Consider the following 14,191-nt stretch of genomic DNA (forward strand, 5'->3'; position numbering starts at 1 on the left):
TCCCTCAGCTCTTCAGCTCAAGGCTAGCACTCTACCACTTGAGCCACAGCGCCACTTCCGGCTTTTTTCTTTTTGCTTATGTGGTGCTGGGGAATCAAACCCAGGGCCTCAGGCATGCAAGGCAACCGCTCTACCACTGAATCACCTTCCCAGCCCCAGTACTGGCAATTGTTAAATGGCACTCTCCAAAGGAGGATACTCTTAGGAGAAGAGCAAAACATCTATGTGCATCTGATCACATAAAATAGTACTTTCCAAAATGAACTCCAGGAAAAGGAAACAAGAGGTTTTTTTCTTTCTTTTTTTTTTTTTGTCTTGTTCATTTATCTGTCTTCGTGAGGCACAGAAATGGAGAGACAAAAAGTGAACTTTTCTCTAGTGGTACTCACTAGATACTATGTGAAAAATGAACTATACAACTTGTGGGTGGGGATGGGAGGGCAAATCTGAGAGAACAAGAGGAGGGGTGACAGTGTCCAAAAAGAAATGTACTCTTTACCTGACTTATGTAACTGCAATACTTTTGTACATCATCTTTATAATAATACAAACATTAAATAAAAAGGCACTCTGGGGCTGGAAATGTGGCTTAGTGGTAGAGTGCTTGCCTAGCATGCATGAAGCACTGGGTTTCATTCCTCAGTACCATATAAACAGAAATGACTGGAAGTGGCACTGTGGCTTAAGTGGTACAGTGCTAGCCTTGAGCAAACGAAGCTCAGGGACAGTCTCTAGGCCCTGAGTTCAAGCCCCAGGACTGGCAAAATAACAACAACAAAAGACCCTCTGGGCTGGGAAGGTGGCTCAGTGGTAGAGCGCTTGCCTTGCATGCCTGAGACCCTGGGTTCGATTCCTTAGCACCACATAAGAAAAAAGAGAAAAGCCGGAAGTGGCTCTGTGGCTCAAGTGGTAAAGCACTAGCCTTGAGGCTGAAGAGCTGAGAGACAGCGCCCAGGCCCAGAGTTCAGGCGCCACGACTGGACCCTCTCCCCCACATCCCCTGCAAAAAAAAAAAAGAAAAGAGGACAACTTATTAAGAACAAAAAAAACCCTCTTTCTGTCTCTCTCTGTTATAGACGTAATATGCTACATTAATGTAATAGTTTGAGGAATTATAATGAGAATGGGTATTTATTGAAAAGATAAAATGTAAGATCTAAGATAAAACTACTTATGTCAAGGAGCAAAACTACAGCATTTGAAGGCTAAGAGGAGGAACTTAAAATTTGATCTGAGTAGTGCTGAGCATTTTTAGTGAATTAATTGGACATAAGTTAGTGGCAAATCAGCACAACTGACAAAGTAAGACACAAAGTAAACATAGATGAATATCAGGAAGAAGCCATTAATAGAGATAGCTTCATTTTATAAACATGTCTTCACTCTAAGAAAACTTACTCTGTTTCTCCTTCTCTAGAGTCTCTCGCTCTCTTCGTTTATCAATAATCTCGCCTTCACATAATCCCTTTTCATCCTGAATTCGTCTCAAATCATTTGTAATGGCATCAATTTGAGGCTGAAGATTCTCACAATTTTCAGCAGTCTTTAATTCATTTTGCAAATCCTCTATCATTTTTCGGGCATTGCTTATTCTCCTCTGTAGATCATGCTCTGCATTTTGTTTTACTATTAACTCCTGTTGAAGATCTTCAATCTAATTAAAAAAAAAAAACAAAAACCAGGAAGGAGATTGAGATTACGTGTCTTTTGTAGTAATATTGTTTTTAAAATGCAAGAGACTGGGGATGTTGCTCTGTGGAAGAGCACTGCCTAACATGCACAAAGCCCTGGGAAATATCACAACTACAACAACCAAAGAAGTCAAAGGTAAGAAAGAGAAAAAGAAAAGAATAGAGCATGGTTATTTCACTGATTAAAATATATTCTGTTATAATTAGACTAGAAGATTACTAATCTTAATTTTGTTGTTTTATTTATATTAGTGAACACATAATTTCAAACAATAGCAGTTAGTAATATAGTTAACATTTATTAAATATTTCCTGAATAAATAAAGTATAAAGCCAAATGGATTTCTAAATATGTAGAAATATCACATACAACCAAAGTTAAAACAAATAACATGGGGGCTGGGAAGGTGGCTCAGTGGTAGAGTGCTTGCCTTGCATGCATGATGCCTTGGGTTCGACTCCTCAGCACCACATAAGCAGAAAAAGCTGGAAGTGGCTCTGTGGCACAAATAGAGTGCCAGCCTTGAGCTGAAGAGCTGAGGGACAGTGCCCAGGCCCAGAGTTCAGGCCCCATGACTGACAAACAAATAAACAAAACATTAAAAAAAAACAAATAACATGGTATGTGTTTCAATGAATAACAGAGTATGAAAAACAAAAATTATGTCTAATTAAACTTTTCTTTCAAAAAATTATTTTCTATCAATACTTGAAGCTTATATGTTGAGATATGAATATATGAATCATAAATCTTTACATGTACCCAGAAACAGGTGGCTCACATCCATAATGATAGCTATGTGGAAGGGTAATGGTTCAAAGCTAATTTGGGCAAAAAATTTGTAACATCTCATCTTACCCTATAGCAGTACTCAGTGGAGACAATGCCTGTCCTCTCAGCCACTCAGGTGGCTGAGATCAGAAGGTTCAAGTAATAGCCAGCCTAAAAAAACATTTTCCAGCTACTTAGGTGGCTGAGATCTGAGGATCAAGGGTCAAGGCCAGCCTGGGCAGGAAAGTCTGTGAGACTCTTATCTTCAGTTAACAACCAGAAAACCAGAAGTGGTGCTATGGCTCAAAGTGGTAGAGTGCTAACATTGAGCAAAAGAGCAGAGACAGCACCCAGGCCCAATGTTCAAGCACCGTGGCTGATCAGGGAAAAAAAAAAATCCAGATCCCATCTCAATAGACAGAAGGGAAGACTCTTGGAAGTGGCACTATAGTTCAAGTGGTAGAGTGTTCGCCTTAAGCTGAAGGGCACAGAGACAGCGCCCAGGCCCAGAGTTCAAGCACCAAGACCGACCAATAAAAAAGGGTTCTATGTCAAGTGGTAGAGTACTAGCCTAGCAAACACAAAGTCCTGAGTTCAAATTTCATAGCCACCCCCTCAAATTTAAACTTTTTGTTTTATAATCAATAAGTTAGTTGCCATCTGATGTCAGTGGAGGTTTTTAAAAAATCAAAACCAGTTACCCATAATAGGATTAAGATTTGCTTTAACACCACATACATGTATACCTATATGCAAAATTTATTTTTATTGGCTGGGAAGGTGGCTCAGTGGTAATGCATGCATGAGGCCCTGGATTCAATTCCTCAGTAACACATAAGCAGAAAAAGTGGTGCTGTGGTTCAAGTGGTAGAGTGTTAGCCTTGAGCTGAAGAGCTGAGGGACAGCACCCAGGCCCAGAGTTCAGGCCCCATGACCAACAAAATAAATAAATATTTTAAAAAATATTTTAAAATTTGCATTAAAATAAATGAAGGTAACACATTAATCTGTTCATCAGCTTGCTTTATTTCTAAGTAAAATTTACTCCCTCCTCTTCCTCATTATAAAGGTTATATTATTTTTAAAGTATGGAAAAGTCAGACTTAAAACAAAAATTACATAAATGGCCTAAAACTTTTACATTTTAATGCTTACCTGTATCTACTAACAGAACATACTTGGTAAACAAGTCTAAAAGTATACTAACCCTTTTACCCAAGTAGTTTCTTGCTAACCTTTCCTAGGTTCTTACAAAACAAAAATTTAAAACTGGAATTATGTCTTGTTACACAAACATATATTTTATCCTATTCTTTATTGGAATTTATAGTAGTATAAAATTTCCTTTTTAAAAATTCATCTCTATCACTATCAAGATAATAAACATATACCAAAATTTTCCTATAACAAACACATAGAAAAATAATTTGAAAAAATTAAGATGTGTATCTTTCACTTAAAAATTAACAATGATCAATGTCTCTGAAAGCAGAAATACACAAGTCACAGTTCTCAACAGTTCTCAGGAAGCCCACAAGTCCAAGCCATTCAGGAGAACAAATGAGCATGTCATTGACACAAAGAAAAAAGAAATCTCTAATAAATACATTAAAAAGTCCATAGAAAGGGGGCAAGATATTTTGCATTCTTTTTTTGTTGTTGTTGGTCATAGGGCTTGAACTCTGGGCCTGAGTGCTGTCTCTCAGCTCTTCAGCTCAAGGCTAGCGCTCTACCACTTAGGCTACAGTGCCATTTCCGTTTTCTGGTGGTTTATTGGAGATAAGAATTTCACAGACTTTTCTGCGTGGTGTGGCTTTGAACCGAGATCCTTAGATCTCAGCCTCCTGAGTAGCTAGGATGACAGATGTGAGCCACTGGCGCCCACCTAGATATTTTGCATTCTTTTTTTTTTTTTTTTTGGTCGGCCGTGGGGCTTGAACTCTGGGCCTGGGCGCTGTCCCTCAGCTCTTCAGCTCAAGGCGAGCGCTCTACCACTTGAGCTACAGCACCACTTCCAGTTTTCTGGTGGTTTATTGGAGATAGGAGTCTCACGGTCTCTCCTGCCCGGGCTGGCTTTGAACCGCGATCCTCAGATCTCAGCCTCCTGAGTAGCTAGGATTACAGGCGTGAGCCACCAGCGCCCAGCTGATATTTTGCATTCTTAAGCACAGTAACGACCACTAAGCTAAGGGAAATCAATGCCAAAGTATATGTACTGAAAGAGTATCACTGACTTCCACGCTTTTTTTAAATTTTTAAAAATTTTTTTTCTAACTTTTCTCAACTCTAATTCCATGAGCCCTTCTCATCCCAAGAAACTACCATTAAAAATTATGTTAGTCTCACCATGACTACTACCTATGTTTAACAGCTTGACAACAGTTAAGTTTAAATTTTATATGTCCCATCTTTGGAAGCACACTGTTGCCATGCTGCTCTATATTTTCAATTTCTCTGAATGACCTTCTGACTCCAATTGAAACCTGGCTATTTCTGGAAGACATTTTCCCTAGAGTCCTAACAAGAAGTGATTTGCCATACTTGACTATTTTAGGACTCAGGGCTAAAGTACTCTCATCATTGTCTGGTTTAACTAAGCCCACTCTAGTTCCTTTGAAGATTATGGGATCCTATTTTGCCACCCATTCATTATCCTTGTTGTTCATATGCTGGTAATTTGGGCAACTTGATTCACTATCTTCAACTACCCAAAATAAAAGTGTACTCCTATACAAAAAGCTACACGAGAAAAACTCACAGCAGCTTTCCTAATAATATCTCTAAATTAGAAAAACCTAAAAGTCCATTAAGGGCAGCTTACAAATGTATCCTAGCTACACAGGAGGCTGAGATCTGGAGGACAGCGATTTGAAGCTGGCGTAGGCAGAAAACCTGACTAGACTCCAGCTCCAAAAATGAGCAAAAAGCAGGGCTGAAGGAGTGGCTAAAGTGGTAGAGTACCAACCATGTAAACAAACCTAGCAAGGAAGAAGTCCTTAGTTCAAGCCCCAATACTTGAAAGTTAACCAATTGTAATTCTAAGTGTATGGAACACCCCCCCCTTCCACCAATCTTAATAAAAATGAAAGCATACCAATATCAAAATTTGTGGGCACAGCTTGAAAATTATACTATTAAAAATGTACATAAGAATAAAACTCAAATCAATAATTAAATTCTACCTCAAGAACTTTGGAAAAGAAAACCACATCAAACAAAAGAAAGAAAACAATAAAATCACAAGTAACTCAATGAAACAGAGAGCGGCAAAACAAAAGTTTTGAAACTGAGAAAACTGAAACTGGTAAAAACAATGAAACAAAGAGCTAGCTTCATGAAAAAAATATTAATACAATTTAACAAATCTCTAACAAAAATGACAAAAGAGGAAGAGGTAAAGAAACAACTTTCTAATAGGACGGAATAGTGATATGTTATTATAGGGTTTATACTTACTGATAAATAAAATAATTTATACACAAGCTGGTGGGGCTGCTCAAGCCTGTCCTAGCTACTTAGGAGGCAGAAATCGGGGATTATTCCAGGCTAGTGTTTTGTTTTGTTGTTTTTTTTAGCTGGCAATGGGGCTTTAATGTAGGGACCGTTATTTGTAACCTCAAGTAAAATAGAAAATGGAAAAACATACACCAAACTTGAGCTACAGCTCTATCTCTGGCTTTTTGCTCGCTAACTGAAGATAACAGTATCACAGAATTTTCTGAATTAGCTTTGATTTGGGAACTCAGATCTCAGTCTCCCGAGTAGCTGTTTCCAGGCATGACTGACTGAGGCTCCATCTCAATGACTGTTGTGTGAGTCTTTCATCCTCAGAGACACAGGGAAGCACAAGTAGGAAGATCACAGCCTAGGCCAGCCTGGACATAAAGACCCAATCCCAAAGTTAGCAAAGCAAAAAGAGGCTGTAGGTGTAGTTCAAGTGGTAGAGTACCTCTCTTGCAAGTCTTCAATTTTAATATCCCCCAAATAATAACAACAAAAAACTGCACATACATAAATCTGACTACTTGAACAAAATGACCCTGACAACTTCCTTCCTACATTAAGATCAAGGTCTCATGTTTTCTAAGCAAGCACTCTATTCATTCACATCTCGAGTCAAAATGAATACATTTTGCACAAAACACAAACTACCACAAGTTAGCTAGTATGAAATACTTTATTTGAATAATCATAAAGAAAGCTACTAAGAAAGCTAAACTTGTGATTTAAAAATTTTCCCAAAAGAAATTCTAGGCCTGGTTTCACTTTAAGAATTATACAAAATGTTTGAAGAAGAAATTAATACCAATCCCATACAATCTCTTCCAGAAGATAATGAAGAGGCACTATTTTCCAATTCACTTTATGAAATCAGTTATTATCCTAATCCTAAAAGCACATGTAAGGAAATGGAGCCATGGCTTAAGTGGTAGAGTGCTAGCCTTGGGCAGAAAAGTTCAAGGACAGCACCTAGGTCCTAAGTTCAAGCCCCAGAACATACACAAAACCAGCACACACACAAAGCACACACAGCACAAAAAGGAAACTATGGAAGAATATCCCTCATAGAGACACAAAAAACCTCTAATAAAATGTTGGCAAATAGAATTTACTTGCATGATGAAAAGAATCACACATTTATATACTTCAACCAAGTAGAATTTATTTCAGGGAGGTAAGGTTGATACTAAAAATAGATCAATCAATATAATCCATCCTATCAATAGGCTAAAGAAAAAAACTACATAGTCATTCAATAGAGGTAAAGAACATTTGATAAATGTGAACACTCATTTATAATAATTCTCAGAAACATTAATATGGAACTTCCTGAATAAAAAGCATCTGTAAAATACCCAACACTAATATATTTAGTGATGCTTTGCCTAATGAATGCTTTCTCCTAAGATCTAGAACAAGTGTAGGATGTCTGTATTTACCATTCTTATTCTGTTATAATACTGGAAGTTCTGGCCAGTTCAGTAAGGCAAGAAAAGGAAACCAAACACATACAGATCAGGAAGGAAAAAACATGTCTACCCTTATTTGTATATAACACATAGAAAACCTCACAGCATCTATGGAGGGGGCAATTTTTACTGTCAAAGGTTTAAATGTAACACAACAACAAAGGATTTATAGGCTGCAAACTACAAATAGTGATGAAAGAAATCAAAATCTAAATAAATGGAGACATACCGTGTTGATAGATTGGAAGACTCAACATAGTAAAAATTTCAATTCTCCCCAAAGGTTTAATGCAATTCCTATTAAAATCCCAGCAACATCTTTCTGTAGACATAGAAAACATTTGGATTTCATCAGGAATGGTGAAATAGGAACTCTTAAAATCCTTTCCTCCTTAAAAACAACAAACCATGACAAAAATGGCCAAAATTGACTCTTTATAATTGATTGTTTGCAGGAATCATGGACATGTTCACTGAAGAAAAATGGCTGAGTCCTAATAAAAACAGAAAGCGTAATAGCTTTCTGAACATCTCTTATTCCCAAAGTCCTCTTTTCCATTTCTGTGGTAGCCTTGAAAAGAAAGAACTTACAACCACAGTGAAAACTAGTAGCTTAGCAACAACTGGAAAAATATGAACAATAGATTCTTTAGGAGCTTCATTTTTGTAAGGCTTGGTCATCCCTTTACTTGTAGGGCCTATGTTAAGAGAACTGAACTAAATTGAACGGTAGGAAAACTACTTAAGGTTAGAGAATCAGAGCTGTATGAAGAAATAACTACAAATCATATCCATGACTTCCAGTGAGGCAACAGAACTATGTAAGAACAGTATTTTATATTATTGATATTATGGTGATGTTAATCTGTACTATATTGGTATAAATTAATATTGAATTAGAGGTAAGAGGTATGGTTCAAGCAGTAGAAAGCCAGAGAAATGGAGTTCAAATCCAGTACCAAAAAAAGAAAAGACAAAAAAGAATCAAACAAACGTGGATACTAGTAAGAGGGAGTTGGACTAATGGAGGTAAAAGAGAGTAAGAGTTTGGGATATTGTAAAAATAGATTAGCAGCAAATAATGGAACCTCTTGGAATTATATTACAAAGAGGGGAGAGATGTTAGGCAAAGTGATGGGGGCACTGATGGAATACTTCCCAAACATGTGGAACTGTCACAATTAACTCATCCCATGTACGCCTTGTGTCTGCTAATAACAAAATAAGTAAAGAGAAAACGTAGCATTTTTTTAAGAGACACAAGAGCAGCATGTGCCAGACCTTAAGTTAAACTCCAGTGCCACAAAAAGGGGGAAAATTCTAAAACATTTAGCAAAGTGTGGTGATGTCTACCTTTAAGGCAAACACAGGAGGCTAAAGCAGTAAGATCAAGAATTTGAGATCATCACAGTGAGACTTTGTCTCAAAATAAAGATAAATTAAAAAAAATTTAAATCCAGAAAATATATATTAACATGAAGGAAATAATAAAGAATACATCTTAGCAAGATGGTACATATAAAAGCTACGTTATCAGCAACTAGAGTAATTGTAAATACTCTAGTTTAAAAAATAGCCAGGAACTCATGTCTATGTAATCCTAACTACTCAGGAAGCTGAAGATCTGAGGATCATGGTTTGAAGCCAGCCTGGGTAGGAAAAGGAGCTACAGCTCAAATGGTACAATCCTAGCTTTGAGCAAAAAAACTCTGGGACATAACCCAGGCACTGAGTTCAAACCCCAGGACAGGCACCCCCCCAAACTACAACAACAACAACAAAAACTCCCCAACATTTTCCAACTATCTAATGTTTACTAGACACATTTTAAATTTAGTCACAGAAGTTTAAAACACAAGTCAAAATACATAGTCAAAACAGAACTTTTCTTCTTCTAGTAATCCTCTTACAGTAAAAGGCATTACTCTTAATCAACTGTAAAACCAAAAAGCTAGTTATCATTTCGTGTGTGTGTGTTGGGGGAGGGGGTGTGGGGGGGGTGTTGGTCCTAGGACTTGAACTCAGGATCTGGATGCTGTCCCTAAGCACTTTTTTATTCAAGGCTAGTGTTCAACAACTTGAGCCACAGCTCTACTTCCAGCTCTTCTTGTTTGGTGGTTCACTGGAGATAAAAGTCTTATAGACATTACTGTGATCCTCAGATCTCAGCCACCTGAGTAGCTAGTATTACAAGTGTGAACTACCAGTGCCTGATCCTCAGCAGGATCCTCAGCCCGGGTAGGAAAGTCTGTGAAACCACCAGAAAACCAGAAGTGGCGCTGTGGCCCAAGCAGTAGAGTGCTCGCCTTGAGCTGAGAACGCAGGGACAATGCCCAAGCCCAGAGTTCAAGCCCCAAAGCCCCAAAGAATAAATACATGCCAGGCACCAGTGACTCATGCGTGTAATCCTTGCTACTCAGGAGGCTGAGATCTAAGGAACTCGGTTCAAAGCCAGCCCAGGCAGGAAAGTCCATGAGACTCTTAACTCTAACTACTAGAAAACTGAAAGTTGCACTGTGGCTCAAGTAGTAGAGCATTAGCCTTGAGCAAAAAAGCCAAGGGACAGCACACAGGCCCTGAGTTCAAGCCCCAGACCTATAAAAAACAAAAACAAAAACCAGAATACTGTTCCTCCCCAGATTAGAAACTTTCAAAGTCTTTTCATGGTTTCTCAGTACATTTAAAATCAAATTCAAATTTCTTTTATTTTTTCCATTATACTGATTTACCTACTGATCTATCCCTACTTCTCAGAGGTTACTTCTTAGGAGCAATACTGACCCAATAAGACACCGAGGCAAGACTATGTAAATGCTGACAAAAAACAATTTTTAACTTAAAATTCTGTAACTGGTTATATTAACATTACAAAGTGGAGATGAGATCTTTACAGACACACCAAGATTTTAAAAATCTACCACTATAGATCTTCTATTACATCTATAAGAGACATAATCTAACAGAGAAAAAAATAAAAGAATCCTCTACACCTCTTTAGAAGAAATTAAGCAACCTGATCAAATAAACCACTAAAACATATGCACAAAGTTTACATGAATGACATCAGTTAAAAAAAGATAACATTTTAAGTAATAACTTAAACTACTTTAGGTATTAACATAGAAGAGGAAATACAAATATGCTAGAGATTTTTGTCTTAATCAAATAAAGCATAAAAATACAAACTTCTAATTTTCATTAAATCTGTCATTTATAATTGTTAGAATTAGGTCTGGGAATGTGGCTTAAAAGGAGAGTGTTTGCCTCACATGCATGAAGCCCTGGGTTTGATTCCTCAGTACCACATATGCAGAAAAGGCTAGAACTGGTTCTGTTGCTAGCCTTGAGCAAAAGAAGCTCAGGGATAGTGCTCAGGTCCTAGGGCTGGCCCAAGGAAAAAAAAATTAAACTTATAAGCAATAGTAAGAATAGAACCCACAATATGTAACATCTAAAGATGGAATAAGAAAGCTTAGATGAACAACAGAAAGCAGAAAAGAGATTAAAAGAAATCAAACAAAAATTGTTGGTAGAAAACGTGTTTATTTTACTATCAGAATGTCAGTTTTTGTTTTGAAAATTCAAAATAAAAGCCAGATAACAGACAAAGCAAAGAAAATTTCTACGTAGAAACACAAAACAAAGCTTTGGGTGAAGCACAGTGATACATGCCTGCAATCCCAGTTACTTGGGAGACTGTGCCAGAAAGGATCATAAGTTGAGGCCAGACCTATAAGTTAGGGGCTGAGGTATAAACTCAGTGATAAAATGCTTGCCTAGAATATGAAAAGCTCCTTAGTACTATAAAACAAACAAAACCAATAAAGCTGTTGGGTCTAATGGCTCGTGCCTATACTGTTAACTACTAGGGAAGGTGAAGTTCGGAGGACTGTGGTTTGAAGCCAGCCATGGTTTATTAGACTACATTTTAAACAAGTTGGGTGCTGTGATAGACATTTTTCATTCCAGCTATTTGAGAAACATAAACAGGAGGATCATGCCTAAGCTAGTCTGAACACAAAGCAAGGCACTATTAAATAAATAAATAAATGGGTTGGAACGTGACTGAGGTAATAGAGCACCAAGTCCAAAGCTTCAGTATAGCCAAAGCAGGACCTCCCCCAATTTTTGAAATCTAGGTAGCAAAACCTAATATACTTACAAGGAAACCCAAAATAGTCCACACTTACACGAGATCTCGACAGTTGGTTAAAAAAGAAAAAAGTAAAGCACCTGAGAAATAGTAAATCTGTTCTACCATCTATCTAGCTATCTTTGTGTGTATATATGTGTATGTATAATCTCTAAACCCAAAGACAGAAGCTTCTTTTCAAATATATGTACAAAAGCCAAATATTCAATAAAACTCCTACATGTCTCAAAAAAAAATCCCAAAGCCATAAAAGCTACATTTATTGATTACAAAGTAGTAAATTCAAACTTCTATATGTGAGGTTAAACCAAAAGACAGCTTAAAATTCTGTATCTATACTTTAGAGGCAGAGCTCTGAGGTAAAATATATGCCTAACATGATGAGATTCCAGGTTCTCCAGCACTCTAAAAGATGTTTCTTTGTATTGTTATAGCAATACAATTTTACCTATAGAAATTTAAAAACGAAGAATTTCTCTAAATAACCATAACTGAATGAAATCAATATTAAAAAACCTTATCAGCACAGGTGAGAGATAGCCATGTGAGTAACTCTGAGACATTTTCCCCAATTATCTTCTGCACAACTACTAGGAAATCTCAAGTTTCCCATACAGAGTAAAATGCAAAACAGAGAATAAAGAGGACCCAGGACAGTTCTTAAATGATCATCTGATCTGTTGTCCTGACCAGAAAACAAAAGCTAGAAAGAATTAAGGTAATAAAACTTCAGCAAAAAGTCTTACATTTTTATCTTTCCTTTCAATAAATTCTTGCTTTTGTTTGCATTTTTGTGATGTCTCCTTAATGTTTGTTGCCTGTAAGATTGAATCAGAGGGAAAAGTTAGTTAATAAAACTGTGAGTTAAACTTACAATACTGTGCTTTTTCACCTTTTATTTCAAAACAAATTCATAAGTATCATCAAAAATACTAATAGTATTGAAAATCTACAAAATTTTATTCTCACTGATACTGAAAACAGCTGAAATAGCCAGTCATGATATCTATAATCCTAATTACGTAGGAGGCAGATAAGTGGAGGGCCATGGTTTGAGGCCAGTCTGAGCATAAAATACTACATTCAACAAAAGGCCAGGCTGGGCAGCTTATGCCTGTCATTCCAGCTACATGGGGGAGAACAAACAGGAAGATCACAATCTAGGCTATCTACAAAATCTGATTTCAGAAATAACCTGCTGGCACAAGTGGTTCTTGCCTGTAATTCTAGCTTCTCAGCAGGCTGAGATCTGAGGATCTCAGTTTGAAGCTAGCTAATTTAATAAGACTCTACCTCCAATTAATCATCAAAAATGTGGAGGTGTGGCTCAAGAGGTAGAGAAAAAAGCAGCTCAGGAACAGTGCCTCAGGACTAGCACCAAACAAAACAAACAGAAAAACTATACAGCCAGGCACTGGTAGTTCAAGTCTGTAATTCTAGCTACTAAGGATGCTAAGACCTGGAGGATCTCATTACAAACCCAGTCCAGGCAGGAGAGAGAACAAAAGACTCCATCTTCAATAGGCTGTAGGAATGGCTCAAGTGGTAGAGCACTAGTCAAACAAGTCAAGTTCAACTCGCAGTACAAGAAAAATACAAAACCAAAAAATATATATATAGTAGTACAAAAATGGCTCGAAGAGTAACTCAAGAGGAGTAGAGAACCTACCTGCCTATGAAGCATGAGACCTAAATTCAAACTCTAATACTAGCAAAAAAAAAGCATACATACATACATACATATACATATATATATACATACATTATATATATAGATATATATATAATAGATATTCTTCAAAAAGCTAAAGTACCCCAAACTATGTAGATTTCTTTCTTTCTTTCTTTTTTTTGGTCAGTCATGGGGCTTGAACTCTAGGCTTGGGTGCTGTCCTCCCTCAGCTCTTCAGCTCAAGGCGAGCGCTCTACCACTTGAGCCACAGCACCACTTTTGTTTTTTCTGGTGGTTTAGTGGATATAAGAGTCTCAAGGACTTTCCTGCCTACACTTGCTTTGAACCATGATTCTCAGATGTCAGCCTCCTGAGTAGCTAGGATTACAGGTGTGAGCCCACCAGCGCCTAGCTACTATGTGGATTTCTAATGAACAAATTAAATTCATAGATATTTAACTAGTAACTAGATTTATCTAGGTAACAATATCTATTAATCCCTTCTTGCTCTAAAACATAAAATGATCAATAGTAATTTTCTTTTAGAATCAAGTCCAACCAAATCCTAAAATCCTATTTATTCTCTTAGCTTTTATGGAAACTCTTTCCACCTACTTTAACTAGTGTAGAATCTTAAGTATAGTGGAGTTTTTCTGACATAGTAATGACAAAGTCAAAACTAGTCACTCTTTTCCTCTGTTACAAACTTTACATTCCTAAAGATGGCCTTTTTTTGCTCAGTAAGCATGTTCAATATTTGTAGTTAAGAAAAGTATCTGGTATTATAGCTCAAAAAAAATCAATCTTCTGATTTATAGGCTCCCTCAAAAGGAAAAGCACAGGGCTGGGAAGATGGCTCAGTGGTAGAGTGCTTGCCTTGCATGCCTGAGGCCCTGGGTTCGATTCCTCAGCACCACATAAGCAAAAAGAAAA

General features: G+C 37.2%; 1 protein-coding gene across 1 annotated transcript in view; it reads right to left on the reverse strand.

Moving 5' to 3' along the window:
- Smc5 (structural maintenance of chromosomes 5) overlaps positions 1–14,191 on the reverse strand; it is a 77,717-nt gene that overhangs the window by 35,156 nt on the left and 28,370 nt on the right. The window contains exons 8-10 of the mRNA XM_013018398.1: positions 12,333–12,404; positions 1,399–1,654; positions 996–1,000 (exon numbers count right to left, since the gene is read on the reverse strand). Coding sequence (XP_012873852.1) covers positions 996–1,000; positions 1,399–1,654; positions 12,333–12,404 — 333 coding nt within the window. The remainder of the gene's footprint in view (positions 1–995; positions 1,001–1,398; positions 1,655–12,332; positions 12,405–14,191) is intronic.

Source organism: Dipodomys ordii, unplaced genomic scaffold, assembly GCF_000151885.1.
Source record: "Dipodomys ordii isolate 6190 unplaced genomic scaffold, Dord_2.0 Scaffold40, whole genome shotgun sequence".
Taxonomy (NCBI): domain Eukaryota; kingdom Metazoa; phylum Chordata; class Mammalia; order Rodentia; family Heteromyidae; genus Dipodomys; species Dipodomys ordii.